This window comes from Neovison vison, chromosome 13, assembly GCF_020171115.1.
Source record: "Neovison vison isolate M4711 chromosome 13, ASM_NN_V1, whole genome shotgun sequence".
Lineage (NCBI taxonomy): Eukaryota > Metazoa > Chordata > Mammalia > Carnivora > Mustelidae > Neogale > Neogale vison.
Genome location: NC_058103.1, coordinates 97398198 through 97420752, shown reverse-complemented (window position 1 = coordinate 97420752; position 22555 = coordinate 97398198). Strand labels below are relative to the sequence as shown.

General features: G+C 47.5%; 1 protein-coding gene across 2 annotated transcripts; it reads left to right on the top strand.

The window, feature by feature from the left end:
• Nucleotides 1–2068: 2068 nt before the first annotated feature.
• Nucleotides 2069–16010, top strand: SALL2 (spalt like transcription factor 2). 2 transcript variants are annotated; one of them, XM_044230614.1, is made up of 3 exons: nt 2069–2429; nt 11387–14229; nt 14692–16010. In XM_044230614.1, exons 1-3 carry the CDS (start codon nt 2357–2359, stop codon nt 15097–15099), a joined length of 3324 nt encoding a protein of 1107 aa, XP_044086549.1. In that variant the 5' UTR covers nt 2069–2356; the 3' UTR covers nt 15100–16010. The 2 variants fall into 2 exon arrangements, with proteins under 2 accessions (XP_044086549.1, XP_044086550.1); XM_044230615.1 differs by lacking the exon at nt 2069–2429 and adding an exon at nt 10820–10998.
• Nucleotides 16011–22555: the final 6545 nt, after the last annotated feature.

Sequence of the window (22555 nt, the reverse complement as noted above, 5' to 3'; positions counted from 1 at the left end):
CCTGGCCTCAGTGTTCTTATTTCCCCACAACAGCCTGGTGATGGCTGCGCCTGTCTGGCACAGAGAAGTTAACAGGATGAATTAGACAATGTCTGCAAGAGTTCCAAGGGTGGAACATGAGGGAGCCACCCAGGGTCCTGACCCCGAAGGACAGGGAAAATAATGGAGATTTAGGGAACTCCAAAGCAGAGATCAGCGTGCTTACCAAAGCCCTTCAGATGTGGGTACCTGCCTTGTTTCTCACCAGCAAAACCTTCCAACCATCTGTTGTCTCTCTCTCCCTTTCTTGTATTGTCACACCAGCCTAGACCCTGGTCAGGGAAGAAACCAAGGGAGCTTCCAGTTCACACAGAACACTGTGAGTGAGCTTTGTTTCACTCTTCTCTGACGATGCAGCCATCCAAGGTTTACATCCCTGAGCTCCAAAAGGGAAAAGAATTTCCACTTTCCTAACGGATGGTGTCTCAGATGTTCTGTCATCACAGCCAGGAGAGTAAAAGGTAAAGAAGTCCAGGAGAAGAGGACTTGTACATCATAGTGAGGAGATAGGGCACATCTGGATATTCTACACCCAGGAGCACAGTATGGCCAGAAGTTAAAGAACAATAAATGAATCCCCCTTAATGTGCAGGCTGAGCGGGGGAGACCTGGTTGGTTGCCAAATGATGTGTTTTAGAGATGGAGACATTTTTAAAGGTCAAATGCGATATCCACAAGGAAATGGTTTCCACAGAATTCCTGATGGTGGTTTTCAGCCTCTGCAAGAACTTATTACAGAGAGTTCACCCGTTCACCAGAGAGGCCATTACACTATTAGAAAGTTCCTTCATAGTGAGCTGGAAGGATGCATCCTTGCAGCTTCCAGTCTGAAGCCCCATGGAATCATCGGAATCATCTACATCATCTTCTCAGAGCTGGCATCCCTTCAGCTGGAGGAGCTGGACAGGAGTGGGAGAAACAGAAAAGCTATGAATCCTGTTGCTGTTTTAACTGGGATTCCTTAAGCTCAATCACTTTTTTTCCCCCATGCTAGAAGTCTAGTGGCATACTGTACTTTTAATAATACAGAGGGAAAAAATGTTATCTTGCTGTCAGATCCACCTGATTTCTAGGCCTGTCTCTATTATATCAGAGCTGTGCAACCTTGGATAAGTTACTTAACCTCACTGAACCTTTTGCTTACCTATAAAGAGAATCATTTATAGATAGGAGTAGTCAAACCTGCTGTGCTAATCTCAGAGATGTAATACTCAAAATGTGTCATGTACATGAAAATATCCTATAAGTTATGAAGAGCTCTCCCTGTATTGTTTTTTAAATTTTTATTTTATTTTATTTTTTAAAAGATTCTATTTATTTGACAGACAAAGATCACATGTAGGCAGAGAGACAGGCAGAGAGGGGGGGAGCAGGCTCCCCGCTGAGCAGAGAGCCGGAAGGACCCTGGGATCATGACTTGAGCCAAGGGCAGAGGCTTCAACCCACTGAGCCACCCAGGTGCCCCTATTTTATTTTTTTAAGATTTTATTTATTTATTTGACAGGGAAAGACACAGAGAGGGAACACAAGCAGGGAGAGTGGGAGAGAGAGAAGCAGGCTTCCTGCAGGGAGCCAGATGTGGGGCTTGATCCCAGGACTTGGGGATCATGACCTGAGCTGAAGGCAGACGCTTAACAAATGAACCACCCAGGCACCCCTGTATTAAGTTTTATTGTCATGACTGTCCATCTTCATCTTTTTGCCAGCCTTTCATATCCCCATTTTTGACTCGAGGTACCTGACTTCTTGACCTCATAATCAGGATATCCGGGAAAGTTCTTATTTCAGTTTTATACCCCAGACATAGTCGCATCATCAAACAAGGTGGCATAGAATCATGAGAGAACCAAAAAGCACCTGAGGACTTTGGATGAAGAGTTAGAGAAACAAGCAGGGACATTTTCTCAACAGACAGCACAGGGAGAGGCCAGAGCCCGGGCAGTGAGGAGAGGGTTAAATCCTTCCCCTCTGCAGTACAAAAGAAAAGAGTGTGCGGAAAGATTAGGATTTTTGCTTTTACAATGGGAGCTGCAGAAGCGTAGGGAAGAAGCTGAAGAAAAAAAAGGGGGCGTCTCCCCTTTAAAGACTTGCAGAGATTGAGAGAGAAAGAGAGAGAGAGAGTCAGGGACAGAGAATCAGAGAGAGCACGGCCAGTCTGTCTGTCTGTCTCTGGGAAGGGAGAACGTCTCTGCTTCACAGTGATTAGCACTGGAGGAGAGGCATCCATTGGCTTCAGACCCAAGGAGAGACCAGAACCAGGTCACCCCGGTTAGGACTCAGTGAGCCTTGCCCCTCCCTACCCCACCTCCACCAGGGAATGTCTCGGCGAAAGCAGCGGAAACCCCAACAGTTAATCTCGGACTGCGAAGGTCCCAGCGCGTCTGAGAACGGTGGGTGACTGGGGAGGGGTGCGGGAGCCCTGAGTCCCAGCCCGTGTGGGTCAGGCCAGGGCAAGGGAGGGCACCCGGGCCACGGGTGAAGCCAGGGGAGGACTTGGTCATTGGGGGTGTGAAGGAGTTGGATGCAGGGAGTAGGAAGGCGTTGACCTGTGCTGGGGAGAAGCCCCCCGCTTGGCTTTTCTCAGGATTGGTTCTGTTTGTGTTTTCCTTGTTTTTCTCTGGATGAAATGGAGTTTTCAAACTGGCTCTGTCTCCCCACCCAAGAGTTTTCTCCTCAGGTCCCCCTTTGCTCACTGGTCTTTGTGCCGTTGCTAAGTAACCTCCTCAGACCTGGAGGCCGTCTCTTAGGGGTGGGATTTTCCCCCCTTTTCTTTCTGGAGAGTTGGGTTGCAAGAGAATGAATTGGATAAACGTGAAGGTTCCCCTGAGGGAGAAGAGAAAAAAGTTTCTCATTGTTGGGCTGAGCTGAGAACAGATCAGAGCTCCCAGAGGGAGAGAGCTAATGTCGGTCAGATGCAGCCTGGTTTGGGGTGTGGATCCCTGTCACCTGGGGTAGAGACCAGAGGAGAGGGCTGGATGAGGGGCTTAGGTTTGTGCTTCAGGGGAGGCCAAGCTAAAAAAAAAAAAAAAAATTAGTCAACATATTTGTATCTGTTTTTAAAGTAACATTTTCTGGGGCCACCGACTGGCTCAGTCTGAAGGGCATGCAACTCTTGCTCTTGAGGTCGTGAGTTCGAGTCCCACATTGGATGTAGTGATTACATTAAAAAATTAAATAAACTTGAAAAATAGAGTAACAGGTTTTCTCTATGGAGGGGAGGGATATTTCATGTATTCCTGGAACAGTGCAGGACCAGGTGGATAGCAGAGCAACAAGGTATTGAAAAGTGACATTGCCCAAAGCCTCAGAAACAGAGGCACTGTTAGGAACAAAACCTAGGTTTCTTAATGCTCAGGGCTGGTGGTGCTCACTCTAATAAATTAGGGTTTTTCAAACTTGCTTGATTGTCCACAATCTGGACTAGAGTCTGGGTTAGGGTTAGGGTTAGGGTTAGGTAAAGGTTCAGGTAGTTTTAGGCTTAGGCAAGTTTTGGACATACTGCTATGGCTATATATATTAAGGCTATGAAAGTCTGGAATAAACTCAGGGATAAACTATTTCTCAAACAGTCGATTCACCCGACAGTGTAGTGTCGTAGTAAGAACAAAGGTTCTGAAGTCAGACTTTCAGGATTCAAATCCTGGTTCCACCATTCAGCGGTGCAATCTTGGTTTACTTCCTCTCTGTGCAGTTTCCTCATCTGTAAAACACTAGCTACCTCTTTGGTGATTGTGAGAATTGGAATGAGTTAATACCTGTAAAGCACTTGGAAAAATAAATAGTATAAATAAGTGCTCCATATATGTGGTATGGTAGTCCCTAGCAGAAATAAGTACTTAATACGTGTGAGTATTGTTATCATATGTGAGAACAGTGGCACTTCCTGCAAGGGCTGAAATATGACCAAAGCTCAGGAACTTATTGGCAAGCTTTAGTATTTCTCTAGGAGATGTTGCCTTGAAAAGCTCTAGGATAATGTATCTGAAGTGACTAAATCAAAGTTATGGATTAAACTTACTTTTCCACCTGTTGTTAAAAAAAAAAAAAAGACCCGAGATTAAACCAGTGCTCCATGTGCTATGGAACAGCCTTAACAGACATACTGTGTTTTGGATAAAACACATTCTCCTCAAGTCACTGCCTTGCTGGGATCCCACTGTGCCCATATTTAGAGGTTCATGGTGGTAGCATCCTTCCCTCCTGGGAGACGTTCGCCCTCCTTAATGCCGCTGCAGTCCCGGATGTTTCCTCCTCAGGCTCTACAGGAGACTTCCCGTAGAGCCTCAGAGATGCCTCACAGTCCCGCTCCCCTGCTGCCTGGATTGTGGAACAATGCCGAAACACCCCAGCCTCCCCCGCCCCCCCAAAAAACAACCTCTCCTCTTCTCTCCTTATACCTCCCAAGTCTGCTCACCCACTCCCGGCACCTCTGCTGATGAAGAGCCAGGGAGGGAGTCAAAAATCTTTCACCACTGCCCTGAGATGGATTCTTAAGCCCCTTGAGCTGCAGCTCTCACTTGGGATATGGGGATGCTGCTACAGAGTCATCCCTCCGTAGAAACAGTGCGGGCTCCAATCCAATGGTAGTAACAAATTTCAGCTGAAATTTTGCCTTTGAGCCATAAAAGTCAGAAACATAAATGCAAGGAGCAAGAGGCAGCAGTAACGTCCTAAGGTCTCCCTTAAGAACACTGAAGGGTTTTCTGATCAGAATTCGGAGAGTGAAAGATTCGAGTGCCACTGGGTCACATCTGGAGATGAGGTGGCTATATCTGATCAAATCTAAAATTCCTTCCTGCTCTTACAAGATAGATTTCCCACTCCCTCCATTTCCATTGGTAGAGTTCTTATTTGCTTATGTGATGTTCAGACTCCTGACTTTTTTCCTTCAACCCCAGAAGACATTTTCTTGTTCTACATGCACCCAAATTAGGTGGGGTGTGTGTGTGGGGGGGACGACTCTATGTACGTCTTCTGGTGTCCCTGTGAAACTATGGGCACCCTCAGGAACATCAGCAGACATTTATTTAGCAGGCGAGGGTGCCACCAAGGTTTTCGGGAGTCCTTGCCTTCTTTCAAGCAATGTTTACCATATGTGACAAGCAAATGCTGAGCCTTTGTTGCACCTTTTAAAAGCCTCATCTTTGCAGTGCCCTAAGACGTTCATCAAGAAACAATCTGAAAAACCTGTTTTCTAGCCCTGTTTTTATTCAGCTTCCCTGACCAGAACACCAAAAACCTAACTGAATAGTTACTGCACATAAATGATGAGAAGGAAATAGTCTATTTACTTAAAAAACTCTGGAGAGAAAAAAAAAATTGTCTCTCTCCCCTACAGAGTCTAGAAATCTAGATTAGAGAACATAAGGGATGTGAGTAGGGAAAATGTAAACTAGTACATCTGGGAAATAAAGGAAACGATCAGAAACCCAGATATTTAGTGAGAAGGAGAAACCAGGACAACAGCCAAACAGATCTAGAGGGAGAAATGGAAGTTGGCAGACATCGAGAGCAGCAAAAAGAGAAGAAAGGCAAAAAGAGAGTTTTGAGGGCTCTGTTCTCTTTATATCTGAAGTAGGGAGCATAATCCCTTAGGGTATTGAGCTCAAGCCTTTCAGGTCTAGGTATCCCTGGGTCAAAAAGAAAACATCTCTGCATAGATAGAAAGTAACTCAGGTGGGGTGCGATATAGAGCACTGGATCAGGAAGTAGAAAACTTGCTTTTTAATCCAGCTTAGACCTTGAAGCTAGGTGACCTTGGGCGGGTCCATTCTTCTTCCAGGGCTTCAGTGTTTGGCCTTTATTTAATTATTATTTATTTGTTTATCTATCTATTTATTTATTTATTAAAGATTTTATTCATTCATTTGTAGGGAGAGAGAGAGCACAAGCAGGGGAAGCACTCCCAGCTAAGTAGAGAGCCTGATGTAGAGATCCCAGGACTCTGGGATCATGACCTAAGCCACCCAGGTGACCCTATTTTTTATTTCTTATGTATTTTTTATTTTTTAAAAGATTTTATTTATTTATTTGACAGGCAGAGATCATAAGTAGGCAGAGAGACAGGCAGAGAGAGAGGGAGAACCAGGCTCCTTGCTGAGCAGAAAGCTTGATGCAGGGCAGACACTTAATGACTGAGCCACCCAGGCGCCCTGATATACCCCCGTTTTGTTATATTTAATTTTTTTAAAGATTTATCTATCTATCTGAGCGAGTGAGAGAGAGAACATGAGAGGGGAGAAGGTCAGACTCCCCATGGAGCTGGGAGCCAGATATGGGCCTCAATCCTGGGACTCCGGGTTCATGACCTGAGCTGAAGGCAGTCACTTAACCAACTGAGCCACCCAGGCACCCGATATACCCCCATTTTAAAGAGAAATCCAAGCCTCGGATAAATAGAGAAACTTTCCCAAAATCACAAAGATTAGAAAGTGCTGTGATGAGAACTCAGGCCTGTTTGCTTCAGAGCTGGCAATCTTAATCTGTGTGCTCAGAGGGTCAGATCTCTGAAGTCCCTTCTAGCAACAAAAGAGTATGAATTCCTGGGGCACCTGGGTGGCTCAGTCCTTAAGTGTCTGCTTTCTGCCTTGGCTCATGTCATGATCCCAGAGTCCTAGGATCAAGGCCCACCTCAGGTTCCTTCCTCAGCGGGAAGCCTGTTTCTTCCTCTCCTACTGTCTCTCTCTCCGTCAAATAAATAAATAAAATCTTAAAAAAAAAAAAAAAGTATAAATTCCTTGCTAAATGCTGAGTCTTTCAATGTCATAAAAATGTCCCTTTAAAAACCTTTTTGGTGTTTGATTTAAGATATTCCTGATTTAGAAACAAATATATTTTTCTCACTTAGCATCCCACATACATGTACCTCAGCACACCTGTTTGCCTACAATGTTGCATAGGACATGGGTGCATTACTAGGTGTGGGTAGCAAAGGAGTGAGTATGTGTATGTCTTTAGGAGAGAGGAATGATGCAGAGAAGCAGCAACCTTCTCCCTTAGAAGTAGTCTGCAGGAACAGTAGCAGTGATTACAGAATCAATTCATAATTATGGAAACTATTAGTGTTGGGCCAACACTAACAGTAAGTTTAGGCAGGTCCTTTGTTTCTTTAATAGCTGGACGATGCTTGAACTCTGCGTAGAACAAGCCTTTATCTTAAAACTAGAAATATGGCTCAGGAATGCACGTACCCTGGGAAAGGCAATATAGTCACTTAAGTTCACAGTCAGGTGTAAATCATATCAAATTCTGTCAGGCAGTCTGTCCTGTGCTGTCCTGCTCTCTTGTGGTGTATTCAATAAACTTTTATCTCAAAATAAATAAATAAATAAATAAATAAACTTCTATCTCCTTTCCAAAAAAAAAAAAAAAATTCTGTCCATGGAAGCTGGATACAAGAGAGCTAACCTGCGGCTGTAGGCAGAGGAGAGAGGGAGCCTGATAAAAAGATCTGGCATGGAGCAACTGGTTTTGCCACTGTCTTGATTTTGGCCAGGTTGAGGGCAGGTAAGATTTGTGAGCAGCAGGATAGAAAGTTTGCTGGGAAGAGCAGTCGCCTGAAAGGTACTGTGGGTCTCATCCTTGGCTGGTCATTGCGATCACCTGAGGAATTTTATGACATACTGATACCTGGATGCCACCTTCCAGGATTCTAAATTCATTGATCTGGGGTGTGGTCTGGATATCAGGATTTTTAAAGGTGCTGCCAGTAATTTTTTTTTTAAGATTTTATTTATTGGGGTGGGGGTGGCTCAGTCCTTAAGCATCTGCCTTCGGCTCAGGTTATGAGCCCAAGGGCCTGGAATCAAGCCCTGCATCAGGCTCCCTGCTCTGTGGGAAGCCTGCTTCTCCCTCTCCCTCTGCCTGCTGCTCCCCCTGCTGTTCTCTCTCTCTCTGTCTGTCAAATAAATAAATGAAATCTTTAAAAAAATTATTTAACAGAGAGACAAATAAGAGAGGGAACACAAGCAGGGGGAGTGGGAAAGGGCGAAGTAGACTCCCTGCTGAGCAGGTAGTCCCATGGTGCCCCTGGGTGGCTCAGTCATTAAGTGCCTGCCATCGGCTCTGGTCATGATCTCAGGGTCCTGGGATTGAGTTCTGCCAGTGATTCTGATGGGCAGCAAAGTTTGAGAACCAACTGTTCAACTCTGTCCTCCTGCTGTGCACTCCACACCTATTTTTCTTTGTCCTCCCTAGCCATGCTCTCCCAAGCCTAGAGCAGCAGTTCAGAGAGCTACCTGGTTTCCTTTTTCCTTGTCATTTTGGCTCTTTGTATATTTAAACCAGCATGTCCAGGTCTTGGTCCCAATGTCCATCCCGGACTTTGTGTGCGACCTGGGATAGCTTACCTCACCTTATCTGCTATCTAGGGACACCATTACTAGCTTAGTTTATTCCTGTGTTTATGACTTCATTCGTGTCTGCCTAAGAATCCTGCCCCCCTTTTCAGGATAGGCAGTGAGTGCAAAGTGCTGAGAAAGAGAAGTTTCCTCTTACAGGTGGCTGTTGATCCGTCACCTTTCAGCAGGGACTAAATTTACCTTAAAGAAGAGTGCAGATCAAATTACGCATCAGAAAGCAAGTTTCATTAAAGAGCAAGAAAGGGGACAGTGTTTCCCAGGAGAAGATGAAAAGAAAAGGATTTCTTTTCTTGTCGGAAGACTTGACAAAACAGCAACTTGATATCAAATGTTCAATGCTAATTAACAAATGCTCGGTAGAAAGCCTCCGATTCCCTCTCCCTTGCTGAGGCCAGAGAGCAAATGACAGGCAGGAACTACACAAAGCCCTTTCTCTAGCATGAGAGGAGCCAGACAATGTTGTTGTGCTTGAGAAAGCACTGGATAGGAGTAAAAATTCTGAATGTTTGCCTCACTGAATTAACTGTGTGAACTTGGAAAAGTCACTTCACCTCTCCAGACTTCAATACGTGTAAAAAAAAAAAAAAACAACACTGCACTAACCGGTGACCTTCCACTTTTGAAATAGATTCCCCTTTCCCTCCTTGTAAGGGTCAGGCTCATCTGTTTCAGTCATCATTCATAACGTTAAGATCCTCATGATTATCTGAAGTTTCCAAACATAATTCAGTAAAATGTTCTTATTTTTAAAAGATGGCAAAATTTTCATTGAATAGTGAAGTGGGTGTTGCGAGTATTAAGTAGTTTCATCTCCATCCAAAAAAGTCTCCTTAATGTTGTCATGTGCCAATTATAGTAGCCAACTTCTTACCTCAGAAATGAATAAGGATAATAAGGAACGTGAAACATTGATCTTGTTTTAGTATATGTGTATTTTAGGTTATTTTGACTCTTTTGCCACTGACAATGTCAACTCTCTAGTCCATAATATTTAAAGTCCCATATGTTCATATTAACATGATTCGTCCAGTTTTTCAAGTTTTTGTCACCACAGTATTTCTCTGAGAAAGATAACACAGCTACAATATTACCACTTTACAAAAAGGAAAATGGTTGCATGAGTGATCACTGCACCTTGATATACCAGTCAGGCAAGGCGAGAACTGGGATTAGCACAAGGTGCCCAGGCAAACTACAAAACTAAGTGACTTGGGGTCACTTTCATGTAAGTAAGATAAACTCCTTCAGGAAGTGGAAAACCTATTAAGACACATTTTAAGGTAGAAAGGGAATGCAGAGTATCTGGTCTAAGAGCCATCTCACCCCTTCTTATCTTCTCTGAAGGGGAGGTGGCCTTTGTGGGGTGAGGTGGTGTTAAGTCATTTCTAGGCATTCAAACTAGATTGGGGCTGAAAGGGCTTTCCGCATTGAAAGGCTGTCTGGTAGCTCCCACTGCATTTTTCCCATTGTTTCAGGAATTCCCCTCCCCCCAGGTTAGAGCTAGGTGGGCCCCAGTAGGCCCCTGCTGGCCAGTATCTTCCCCGCCCGCAGCAGTCCTTAATAGTGACAGCGAGCGGTGTGTTGTCGCAAGAGAAGGGCAATGGAGGAAGAAGACGGACAGGAAAGAGAGTACTAAAAGGAGATGGCTCCTTGAATGAGCACGAACTCCATAAATCAGGTGTGGGCCGAGTGATCTGGGGGTTAACTTGCATTCGGCTATTCTGTGGGAGGAGGGGCAGGGAGTAAAGGGGCTCAGTGTTCCGCAGAGAAGGGTCCTGAAATGACTTCCTCGGAAATTCTAGCTTGCAGCCTCCCATCCTGAGAAACTTCTTTTGTGGAGAGGGATGGTTGTAGGGTGGGAATAAAGGTGAGGAAGACTGGACAAAACCTGGGGTATTTGGGAGTGCGTGTTTTGATGAGGGATGGATGTTCTGGGCTCCCTCTCCGTTCGGGCCCTCAGACCTCTGAAATCAGACCACCCTCTCCGGAATGCACGTTTTCCAGGCTCAGTGGATCCTTTATCCAAAGAAAAATAAGAGAAGCCTATCGCTTTGCTCTGTTGAGCCGGGCTCTCCTTCCCACTGTGCCCCCTTGAGCCCGAGGGAGGTGGGGGCAGGTCTGGGCAAAGACATCTGGAGATGGGGGGAGCTGGCAGAGGGCAAGGGAAGGTGGACCCCCACCACGCCCCACAAGCACCTGTCACTGAGCCTCCGGAAACCTGCTAGGCTCTGGGATCCAGCCCCACACACCCACCTCCCACTCCCCGCTCCCGCCGGGCTCCGGAGCAGCTCCTCCCCCATCTCCCCTCTCCCAGCTTTCTCGCTCCAGCTCCTCCCCTCCTCCGCGCCTCCTCGATCCCCTCCCCCTCCTCCGCGGCTCCCTGCCCCCGCCGCCGCTGCCGCCGATCTCCATCTCCGCAGTCTGGGCCGCTGGGTGCAGAGGCTGCCGCAGCCCCGGTGGCTACCGCCGCCTCCCCCAATCCCGATACCTATTGTCTCCCGCTCTACCCGGCCCTCCACCTCCCCCACACCCATGGCGCACGAAACCGGGAGGAGCTCTCGTCTTGGGGGGCCCTGCGGGGAGCCGGCGGAGCTTGGAGGTGCGGTAGGGCCCTGCCGGGGCAGGGGTGGGGGCGGAGGGGACGCGCGCGAGCTAATGGACTTTCCGCGAACGGGATAAAAATGCACGATTCTCTGTCTGGGACCCTCTCCTCACGCCCATTTCTTGCGCTCGCGGTGGCCCCGGGTTGGGGGGTGGGGGACGGACTGGGGAAGGCAGAAGCTTGAGCCTGCCTGCCCTTCCCCACCCCTTACGCTGGGGTGTTCCACGTCCCGGCGGGTCAAGACTGAGCTCTAGCCTGCTGCGTGGCCTGAGGGTGAGCTCATCTCCCCACCCCCACAAGCGGTTACTGGGCTCGTTGCTAATTAGAGCCTTCGCATGCCCGTCCCAACCGCACCACCCACGCTCTCTCCTTGTCTTCTCCCTAGGTGATGCTAGCGAGGAGGACCACCCCCAAGTCTGTGCCAAGTGCTGCGCACAATTCACTGACCCAACCGAATTCCTCGCCCACCAGAATGCATGTTCTACTGACCCCCCTGTAATGGTGATAATTGGGGGCCAGGAGAACCCCAACAACTCTTCGACCTCTTCTGAACCCCGGGCGGAGGGCCAAAATAGTCCCCAGGTCATGGAGGCCGAGCACAGCAATCCCCCGGATTCTGGGTCCTCTGTGCCCACAGATCCCTCCTGGGGCCCAGAGCGGAGAGTAGAGGAGTCTGCGGGGCACTTCCTGGTCGCTGCCACAGGTACAGCAGCTGGGGGAGGCGGGGGCCTGATCTTGGCCAGTCCCAAACTGGGCGCAACCCCGTTACCTCCGGAATCTACCCCTGCACCCCCCCCTCCTCCTCCTCCACCCCCGCCCCCAGGAGTAGGCAGCGGCCACTTGAACATCCCTCTGATCTTGGAAGAGCTTCGGGTGCTGCAGCAGCGCCAGATTCACCAGATGCAGATGACTGAGCAAATCTGCCGCCAGGTGCTGCTGCTTGGCTCCTTAGGCCAGACGGTGGGCACCCCTGCCAGTCCCTCAGAGCTACCTGGGACGGGAACTGCCTCCTCCACCAAGCCCCTGCTTCCCCTCTTCAGTCCCATCAAGCCTGTCCAAACTGGCAAGACGCTGGCACCTTCCTCCTCCTCTTCTTCATCCTCTTCGGGGGCAGAAACACCCAAGCAGGCTTTCTTCCATCTTTACCATCCACTGGGGTCGCAGCACCCTTTTTCTGCCGGAGGGGTTGGGCGAAGCCACAAACCCACCCCTACCCCCTCCCCAGCCCTGCCTGGCAGTGCAGATCAGCTGATGGCCTCACCTCATCTGGCATTCCCAGGCACCACGGGACTACTGGCAGCGCAGTGTCTTGGGGCAGCCCGAGGCCTCGAGGCTGCTGCCTCCCCAGGGCTCCTGAAGCCAAAGAATGGAAGTGGTGAGCTGGGATACGGAGAAGTGATGGGTCCCTTGGAGAAGCCCGGTGGACGGCACAAGTGCCGCTTCTGTGCCAAAGTATTTGGCAGTGACAGTGCCCTGCAGATCCATCTGCGTTCCCACACGGGTGAGAGGCCCTATAAGTGTAATGTCTGTGGCAACCGCTTTACCACCCGTGGCAACCTCAAAGTGCATTTCCACCGCCATCGTGAGAAGTACCCGCATGTGCAGATGAACCCTCACCCAGTGCCAGAGCACCTAGACTACGTCATCACTAGCAGCGGCCTGCCCTATGGTATGTCCGTGCCACCAGAGAAGGCCGAGGAGGAGGTGGCCGTGCCTGGTGGAGGTGTGGAACGCAAGCCTCTGGTGGCCTCCACCACAGCACTTAGTGCCACGGAGAGCCTGACGCTGCTCTCCACCGGTGCAGGCACAACCACGGCTCCTGCGCTCCCTGCTTTCAATAAGTTTGTCCTCATGAAAGCAGTAGAGCCGAAAAGTAAAGCTGATGAAAATACCCCACCGGGGAGTGAGGGCTCGGCCATTGCCGGGGTGGCAGAAAGTGGCACGGCAACCCGAATGCAGCTAAGCAAGCTGGTGACTTCACTCCCCAGCTGGGCGCTGCTTACCAACCACTTTAAGTCCACAGGTAGCTTCCCCTTCCCCTATGTGCTGGAGCCCTTGGGGGCCTCACCCTCTGAGACCTCAAAGCTGCAGCAGCTGGTAGAAAAGATTGATCGGCAAGGAGCTGTGGCTGTGGCCTCTACCACCTCGGGAGCCCCCACCACCTCGGCACCGGCAACTTCGTCTTCCGCCTCGTCGGGACCTAACCAGTGTGTGATCTGCCTCCGGGTGCTGAGCTGTCCTCGCGCGCTGCGCCTGCATTATGGCCAACACGGAGGTGAGCGGCCCTTCAAATGCAAAGTGTGTGGCAGAGCTTTCTCCACCCGGGGCAACCTGCGTGCACATTTCGTGGGCCACAAGGCCAGTCCAGCTGCCCGGGCCCAGAACTCCTGCCCCATCTGCCAGAAGAAGTTCACCAACGCTGTTACTCTGCAGCAGCATGTTCGCATGCACCTTGGGGGCCAGATCCCCAATGGCGGTACCACACTCTCTGAAGGCGGGGGAGCTGCCCAAGAAAATGGCTCAGAGCAATCCACAGTCTCTGGGCCCGGGAGCTTCCCCCAGCAGCCGTCCCAGCAGCCATCCCCAGAAGAGGAGTTGTCTGAAGAGGAGGAGGAAGAGGAGGAGGAGGAGGAAGATGTGACTGATGAAGATTCCCTGGCAGGGAGAGGCTCAGAGAGCGGAGGCGAGAAGGCAATATCTGTGCGAGGTGACTCGGAAGAGGCATCTGGGGCGGAGGAGGAAGTGGGGACCATGGCGGCAGTGGCAGCAGCAGCAGCAGCAGCAGCAGCAGCCACAGCTGGGAAGGAGATGGATAGCAACGAGAAAGCGATTCAACAGCCTTCCCTGCCACCACCGCCCCCCGACAGCCTGGATCAAACACAGCCCATGGAGCAGGGGGCCAGTGATGTCACAGGAGGCATGGAAGAGGGGGGCAAAGCGGAGAGGAGCTCGAGCCCAAAGGTAGCACTCAGCCGGGAAGGGGAAGGCAGCAGTGGCTGCTCAGTGGAGGAGCTGAGCATGCAGGAGTCCATGAGAAAGGAGCCGGGTGAGAGCAGTAGCAGAAAGGCCTGTGAGGTGTGTGGTCAGACCTTTGCCACCCAGGCAGCCCTGGAGGAGCATCAGAAGACCCACCCCAAGGAGGGGCCGCTCTTCACTTGTGTTTTCTGCAGGCAGAGCTTTCTCGAGCGGTCTGTCCTCAAGAAGCACATGCTGCTGGCTCACCACCAGGTACAACCCTTTGCCCCCCATGGCCCTCAGAATATTGCTGCTCTTTCTTTGGTCCCAGGCTGCTCACCTTCCATCGCTTCCCCAGGGATCTCCCCCTTCCCCCGAAAAGATGACCCCACGATCCCATGAGCCTGTTTTTCTGTATCCGCTTGCTCCTTGACCCAGGGAGCAGAAACCAAGAGCTCTGTAGAAGGACCTCCAAGATGTGTGAGCCCTGTTTTGTCTTTTTCTCTGAGTCCTTCTGTGATACATCCCTAGTGGCTTTTCTCGGTCCCCGAGCTTGGAAATAGTTGTGCTCACAGGGGGATGGCCCCCTGATGAATTTTTCTTCCCTCTTCACTCACTGTACCTGAAGAAAATAGATTCTCTACGGCTTTCATGTTCCCAAGGGGAACCCTCTCCAACTTCCCTGGGGTGACCCTTCTCCCCTCTCCTTTCTTCCTCTCCCTTTCCCTTTGGCAGGTGCACCTGAGCACCCACATTTGGAATTGCAGCCCAGCCCGAAGGGGCCGGCAGCTATCTCTGGAGGGCCCAGTGCCACTCCTCTCTGGTGACCAGGTCAACCTGCAGGACTTCCTGTCCCAGGACATTCCTGCCCAACTGGTGAGGGTAGGTCCCCTGTCTTTCTGGAACCAGTACACAGCTTTCCTGTCACGTGACCTGCCCACCAAGCCCCGGAGTTCCAGCTCCACCTCCACTACCGCTTTAAGCCTGGCACCACCAGTGCTGTTTGGCCCGGGAAATGTGCCTGGGAACGTGCCTCCAACAATGGGATCCAGAGAGGCCAAGGAGAAGAGAGCCCCCCTCTTCCTATTTCGGTCTCCTGCACCCAAGGCAGTGCCTGAGAAGCCCGTCATGGAAGAAAAGTAGCAAAATGTACATTGCTGCTACTCCCTGCTCCAGAAGTGCCAGCGATGAAGACCCACCATATCTGTAGCTGTAGGGGTTGGGGGAAACAAAGGGCATATAGGACATTCTTCCCAGTACACTCCCATTCAGGCCAAGGTGTTGGCTCTTCAATATGCCAAGACACCTCCAGCTTCTATTCCATCATCGTGGCCTCTCAGATGTTAGGAAGCAAGCAGATGTCTTGCCAACAGGTCTCCCATGGAATATTTTGGGAAGTGTGAGGTTCGTATCTTTGAGAAGCATTATGGGTGAGGGGAGTTGAAAGAGTAGTGATGGAGGGTTGGAGAGTGTTGCTGAAGCATAGGGCTTGCTGGGAACCTATGAGATTAAGAAAGGGGCATGGTGTGCAGGAGGGGACCTCCAGTTCTTGACTGGGTGAGTCTCATGAATGTTCTTTTGGACTATTAGTGACTTGGTGTGCAGCACTGCACTCTAGGTCATAGGGAACTTCCTAGCACTAGTGTGCTTCTAGTTTTAGATAACTCCCTCCTTTAGTCCCTGGCCCCTTGGATTTTCCTCGTCTTCCTTTCTCAAGGCCTATTTCCTCCCCAGTTTGCCTGTCTATGGACCGGGGCTTACGTCTTTGCCACGGTCTGGGTCTTAGAGTCCCAGGCTTTGGGAGATGAGCTCTAGGTGGTGTTCTCCCTGCCTCTCAGTCTTGTAATGAGATGTAGTATTTACTCTTAACATAGGATCATTTGGAACAGGAGTTCTGAGGAGGAGAGAATGAGAGTTCTGCTACAGACTGATGTGAATGATGGTTTCTCCTCCAAAGGTATAGGCTCCAGAGCTTCCTAACATAGTAAAATGTGAAGAGCAGACAAGGGAGATATTAGTGTCTTTCCCTTTTCATTAAAAGTGTTTTAACCAAATATTTGTGTGTTTTTCCTTATTTCATGACTAAATAGCCAGCTGGGGTGTGATAAGGGCACTCCCTAACACTGAGATTCCCTTCCCACCTACATCTCCTGCCAAAGCTGAACATATGGTGTTGAAATACTTAATTCATTCAGCCTTGTCCTAAGACAACCTCCAGTGGATGTAATTTCCCTGTGGAAATGGAGTTTATGTTCTCAAAAAGTAAAGGATTTGTCCATTGTGTACAGTCATTGTCTAGATTTTTTCTTTGCCTAGAACTTTCCACGACCAGGCTTTTGTGGGTTTTTTGGTTTGTTTTGTTTGGAGGTTGGAAGCTGTTTCTTTGTCCTTCCTGAATTCCAGGCTAGCCTACCTGACATCAGTTACCTGCAGAACCAAGAAGAATTAATCTTTGTGATCCTTGAGATCTGATGTCACAAACAGGACAAAGAAGTAATTCAACACTAATAATTTCTACTAACAGGATAATTTCAAGAAAGATTCTTAGCAGAGGAAGTATGTGTGGAGTGGGGGTGAAATGAAACAAATTTTTTACCTTGTCTCTCCACAACCTGGTGAGGTTTAGATATGACTCTAAAACCTTGTTTTTTCAGAGTAGAGTCCCAGAATTTGTTTTGTTTTGTTTTGTTTGCATTTGTAGGATTACAATATCACTGAATCTTAGTGCTACATGGATGGAGCTGCTAAAATGATTTGCCCAGAGTCACTTGGCCAATTATTGGCAGACTTGGATCCAGGATCCCAGTTTAGTACCACCACCAGTGATCCTCCAAAGGTATAGGCTCCAGAGCTTCCTAACAGTAAAGTACAAAGAGCCGACAAGGGAGATATTAGTGTATTTCCCTTGTGATCAGGGACAGTGCTTTTTTCCTACTATGTCATTTAAGACTCTTGATGAGGGGCACCTGGGTGGTTCAGTGGGTTAAGCCTCCACCTTCGACTCAGGTCATGACCTCAGGGTCCTGGGATCCAGCCCCATATGGGGCTCTCTGCTCAGCGGGGAGTCTGCTTCCCCCCCCTCTCTCTGCTCTCTGCCTACTTGTGATCTCTCTCTCTGTCAAATAAATAAATAAAATCTTAAAAAAAAAAAAAGACTCTTGATATGAGACGGGCGGGAAGACTGAAAGAGGAGGTTAGTAAACCTATTCTTGGCTCAATTCAAGGTAAAGAACCAATGTTTGATTCTAGTTGCCCCACCAGAGCAGTACCGGTCCCCTTTAAAAGGTCCTGATGAACAGGAATACATGGGAAATCTTGTGAAGTCAACTGGGGAAGAAACAGCTTCTGCCTCTAATTCCTAGCAAAGCTTTGTAAATCTTTTTCTCCTTTCAGCCTATGGAAGGAGGTAGGTCACCAATCTTATTCCATTCACCTCCCCTACCCCCACTGGACATGGATAATGCCATTTAACTTATTAAAGTAGACTTGCCCTCACTTTACATGTCAGTTCCCATTATGGTAACAGCTCTTGGTAAAGCTTCAACTCTTGGGTACTTCCTTGGGCCGGTATGCTCTGTGCCTGACTCCTCCCCACACCCCTCCTTCATTGCTCTACTTTATTTTCCCTTCTGTCTCCTTTTCATTTTTTTTATTCTCCTGTCCTGCTTTTTCTTCTTCGCTGACCTCTCTTACCTGACAGCTTTAATTTTTTTGTTCTTTTCTCTCGTCACCTTTAATTTATTCTGTCTCTTAGAGCCTTTAGTTTCTTCCTTTTTATAGCCCCCCCCCCCAATCCCCACCCTCAGCCTCCCATTTCTCACTCTCAGTCACTTTTCATTTGATCATCTTTTGGGGGAAGGTGAATTAACTCTAACCTGCTGGAATGAGAATGTAAATAAATGCATCTTATAAAACACAAATAAATATAGTGGATCCAGTTCAAACTGGATGGATGCAAAGCATCACTATTTTAAGGCAGCTTTGCTCATTCATTCAGTTAATTTCTGAGGATTTATTTTGTTTCAGAGACTAAGTGTTAGGCGGGTCCAAAAGCAGGTAAGACACTTCTGCCCCTATGGGAGATCAGTCTAGGATGAAGAAAAATACGAACCTATCAATATACGGTGCCAGTAAATTGTATGATAGATGCAAACAATGGCCTGCAGGCTCCCAGAGAGGGAAATAATTCAATGCAAAGATGGAGAATGGTGAGGGAGTGTGCAATTCTCTTGAATTCAGCTTTCTTTTTTTTTTTTTTTTAAAGATTTTATTTATTTGACAGAGAGAGATCACAAGTAGGCAGAGGCAGGCAGAGAGAGAGAGGAGGAAGCAGGCCCCCTGCTGAGCAGAGAGCCCGATGTGGGACTTGATCCCAGGACCCTGAGATCATGACCTGAGCCAAAGGCAGCGGCTTAACCCACTGAGCCACCCAGGCGCCCCTCTTGAATTCAGCTTTCATAATAACCACTCAGATATACTGATAATCCATATGACAACCTAAAGACCAATGCAGTTGGTACCATTCAAGAACCTGTAAGATACTCCAAGTCTCCACTTTGGCAGATACAAAGATGTGCTGCTTTAGAAGTTCCCCTCTAAGAAAGAACTGGCTACCTAACGGCAAGAAGCCTGATTCACTGACATCCTTCAACTGCTCCACTCTTCAGCCTCTGGTCAAAGACTAAGCAAGATAGTGAGTGGTACAGGAGCTTAGCCATTTCCATGGAACATGGGACTCTAATGAACATTTTTGCTCTGGAATTCCCCACTGAGACGGCCAGGTCTGCCTCATAGTCTGACAGTTGTTCCTGCACCAAACTGCTTTCACTCCCTTTTCCTTTTACAGGTGCTAATGCCCGTTAAAACTCTTGAAATCCTAACTCTACCTTTGCGTCTGCTTCTTAGAGTTTTCAACCTGTGTCACTCATGAGAAAGGCCTGGACTCTATTGGCACATTTCACAAACTTCTACTCCTGAGGCTCTGGTTACCATCCCTGGAACTTTTTAGTAACCAAGGAGTGTTGTCTCCTGACTCCCAAGACAGACTTCACTAGTATTACTCTCAATTAGACCCAACTTTGACTTTTCTTTTCTTTGTTTTTTTTCCTAATGTTTAACTTTTCTTTTCTTTTTTTTTTTAAGATTTATTTATTTAATAGAGAGAGGGAGTGAGAGCATGAATGGGAGGAGGGGCCGAGGTCGAGGGAAACAAGCACACTTCCAGCTGATGAAGGAGCCTGACTCTGGGCTTAATCCCAGGACTCTGAGATCATGACCTGAGTCAAAATCAAGATCCAGATGCTCAACCAACTGAGCCACTCAGGTGCCCTTAACTTTTTTTTTTTTTTAATATTTTTAAAATGTAATCTCTATATCCAACATGGGGCTCGAACACATATCCTTGAGATCAAGAGTTGCGTGCTCTTCTGACTGAGCCAGCCAGGTGGCCCTCTAATGTTTAATTTAATAACAGATTGACTAGCCTTAGTGGACACTTTGCTTTTGATCATATAATTAAAAATGAGTAAGAAAAAAATATATTCCATGCAGTGAGGGTTGGAATATATTCCTGCAAAATAAAATTTGCAGCTCTGATTTGGGTTAGAGGATCCAAGATGGCTTCATTCACTTCTGGCACTTCAGCCTCTCTTTCTTGTCTTCATCCTCTGGGCCTCTTTCCTTTTCAAGTCTTTTGATTTCTAGGATATCTTTTTCTCTCTGTCTCTCAGGACTCCCGCGAAGGCCCAGGTCTCCAAGAAGATAAATGCAGAAGCTACAAGCTGCAAGGCCTCTTAAGGCCGAGGCTCTGAAACTTAATATCACTTCTGCCACATTCTGTTGGCTGAACTAGTCGAAGTCCTACTTGGATTTAAGAGGAGAGAAAATAAACTTTACCTCTTAAAAGGGAGAGTGGTAAAGTCACCCTGCATAAAGGCATAATGGGAGGCATTGGGACTAATTCTAGGAAGTCTACCATAGCAGAGATGAAGAAAAGTTAATGTAGTGCATGCAGCACTTATCTGCACACAACTAGGCTTGCACTCTGTCTTGACTAGAAGAGGTCTGGATAAGTTTCCTTTCCCGTGCCCTGCTCAGGATGGTATGCAGATTGGCTAAGAGTGGGTAGAAAACTGGTCATGAGGAGTCTAGAAAGAATCACCCTATAAGCAGAGAATGTGCTCCTAAAATCTGCCTGATATACTACTGTAGGAATTTACCCAAAGTGAATGTGAAAGCAAAGACTTCTGGAAGGTGACCTTGATTTGGCTGACTTCCAGAAATATCTGTGCTATTTCTTTGGCTTCTTCTGTAGGTAAGGGGAGGCAATACAGGCCTTAGATAACTTGAATTCTACCAGAGACCGAATCTCTTCCATTAAAAAATCCTTCCTGGGGGCGCCTGGGTGGCTCAGTGGGTTAAGCCGCTGCCTTCGGCTCAGGTCATGATCTCAGTGCGCATCGGGCCCTCTGCTCAGCAGGGAGCCTGCTTCCTTCTCTCTCTCTGCCTGCCTCTCCATCTACTTGTGATTTCTCTCTGTCAAATAAATAAATAAAATCTTTAAAAAAAAATCCTTCCTGTCCTAGACAAAATTGTTTATATTGTTTAGGGGTTAACCTATGGAATTCCATCTTCAAGATGAATCAACTCCTTTCTTCTACACAGCTATGTCCAATACTCTCCCCCAAGACTATTTAACTTTACTGCTATAGAATTTCTATATATTTTATTTCTAAGTGTTAAGGATCCTGAAAGAAAGTGATCTTATAATAAGTGGGAGATTCAGATTTGTGAACAATGAACTCTTTTTTTTTTTTAAAGATTTTATTTATTTATTTGGCAGAGAGAAATCACAAATAGACAGAGAGGCAGGCAGAGAGAGAGAGGGAAGCAGGCTCCCTGCTGAGCAGAGAGCCTGATGCGGGACTCCATCCCAGGACCCTGAGATCATGACCTGAGCCGAAGGCAGCGGCTTAACCCACTGAGCCACTCAGGTGCCCCTGAACAATGAACTCTTAACAATTCTGTCATATAGGGGAGCTTGGGTGGCTCAGTTGATAAAGCATCTGCCTTCAGCTCAGGTCATGATCCCAGGGTCCTGGGATTGAGCCCCATGTCGGGGTCGGGCTCCCTGCTTAGTGGGAAGCCTGCCTCTCTCCCTCCCTCTGCCTGCCACTCTCCCTGCTTGTGCTCTTTCTCTTGTCAAATAAAAAAAAAATCTATAATATAGTATTAATGGTGTTATCTTACTTCAGGAATGATAACATGTGTCTAAACATAGGGCCACAGAGGACACATCCCAAATGAAAGCACAAAAGCATCCCTTATCCACTCTCTTGGCAGTTGCTAGACCCAGGTCATTAAAGGAAGTGAAAATCTTTAGGTAGAGCAGTCCCCTTGAGTAGTCTTCCTTGATCTCACATCAACCAACTTTACCAAGAGTATTTCAGCTGAAGAAGATGACATTTTCCTTTTAATTAAGTGTAATCCTGAAAATTAAATCCTGAGATCCTCATGTGAGCCCGGAAACATTTCTGTGTCCTCTGCTTGAAGGCTCACATATAAAGTCATGCATTTCAAACAAACAAAAAACAAATACACAAAGTTATCCATCTCAAAAGATAGTGTAAATTGCCTAGTAAGTATATTAAATTGAGAAAAAAGGTTGGAAATGAATATTTTGATCACTACTGAATCTGCACAGTATCAAGAACATAGTAGTCACTCAACAAATATTTGCTGAGTAAATGGATGAAACTGCCACATTCCAATACACATACATCTTTCTTCTCAATAGTCCCTCCCCCCATATTCACCCATTCCTTTCGATTACTACCTATAACTAGCTTCGGAGTTAATTAAAGTCCCTATCACCAAACACTAGTTGAAATAAGCTACTAACTGGGGTGCTTCGCTGGCTCTGCTGGTAGAGCATGTGACCCTTTTACAGGGGTTGTGGTTTCAAGCCCCACCTTGGGCATAGGCCTACTTTAAAAACAAAACAAACAAACAAACAAAAAGGCTACTATTATCCCTGTCTCTAAAATCTCTTTCTTCCCTATCTCAATACAACTAGAATGCTAGATTAATCTTTAAAGAGCCACCTATTCACAAACCCTCAAGTGTTCACTGCTGTATTCTGAATAAATTACAACTTCTTTACTAAGGTAACATGTACCCTTTTCCATCTGGCCTCAAACATGGAAACATAAATAACCTCCCAAGTTCTCTAATGTAATTCTCTTTGTTCTAGTTGAATTGAATTGACAGGACAGACATCATGCTTTCCTAAGTCTAGATCTTGGCTTTTTATCATGCCCTCAGCCTGGAGTCTTCTCCTATAGCTTCATCTGTCTCCTAGCTGTCATTTCAAGCCTGAACCTTTTTTTTCTTTAAGTTTTTTTTTTTTTTTAAAGATTTTCTTCATTTGTCAGAAACAAAGAGAGAGAGAGAGAGCGCACAAGCAGGGGGAGTGGCAGGCATAGGGAGAAGCAGGCTCCCCACTGAGCAGGGAGCCAGATGTGGGACTCTATCCTAGGATCCCAGAATCATAACCTGAATGGAAGGCAGATGCTCAACAGACTGAGCTGCCCAGATGTCC

What these genes read in the sequence shown, in the direction of transcription:
- SALL2 (XM_044230614.1), top strand. Translation starts at nt 2,357, where the DNA reads ATGTCTCGGCGAAAGCAGCGGAAACCCCAACAGTTAATCTCGGACTGC. An exon ending in TCCCAGCGCGTCTGAGAACG is followed by an intron (nt 2,430 to 11,386) that starts GTGGGTGACTGG and finishes TCTTCTCCCTAG; the next exon opens with GTGATGCTAGCGAGGAGGAC. An exon ending in TGCTGCTGGCTCACCACCAG is followed by an intron (nt 14,230 to 14,691) that starts GTACAACCCTTT and finishes TCCCTTTGGCAG; the next exon opens with GTGCACCTGAGCACCCACAT.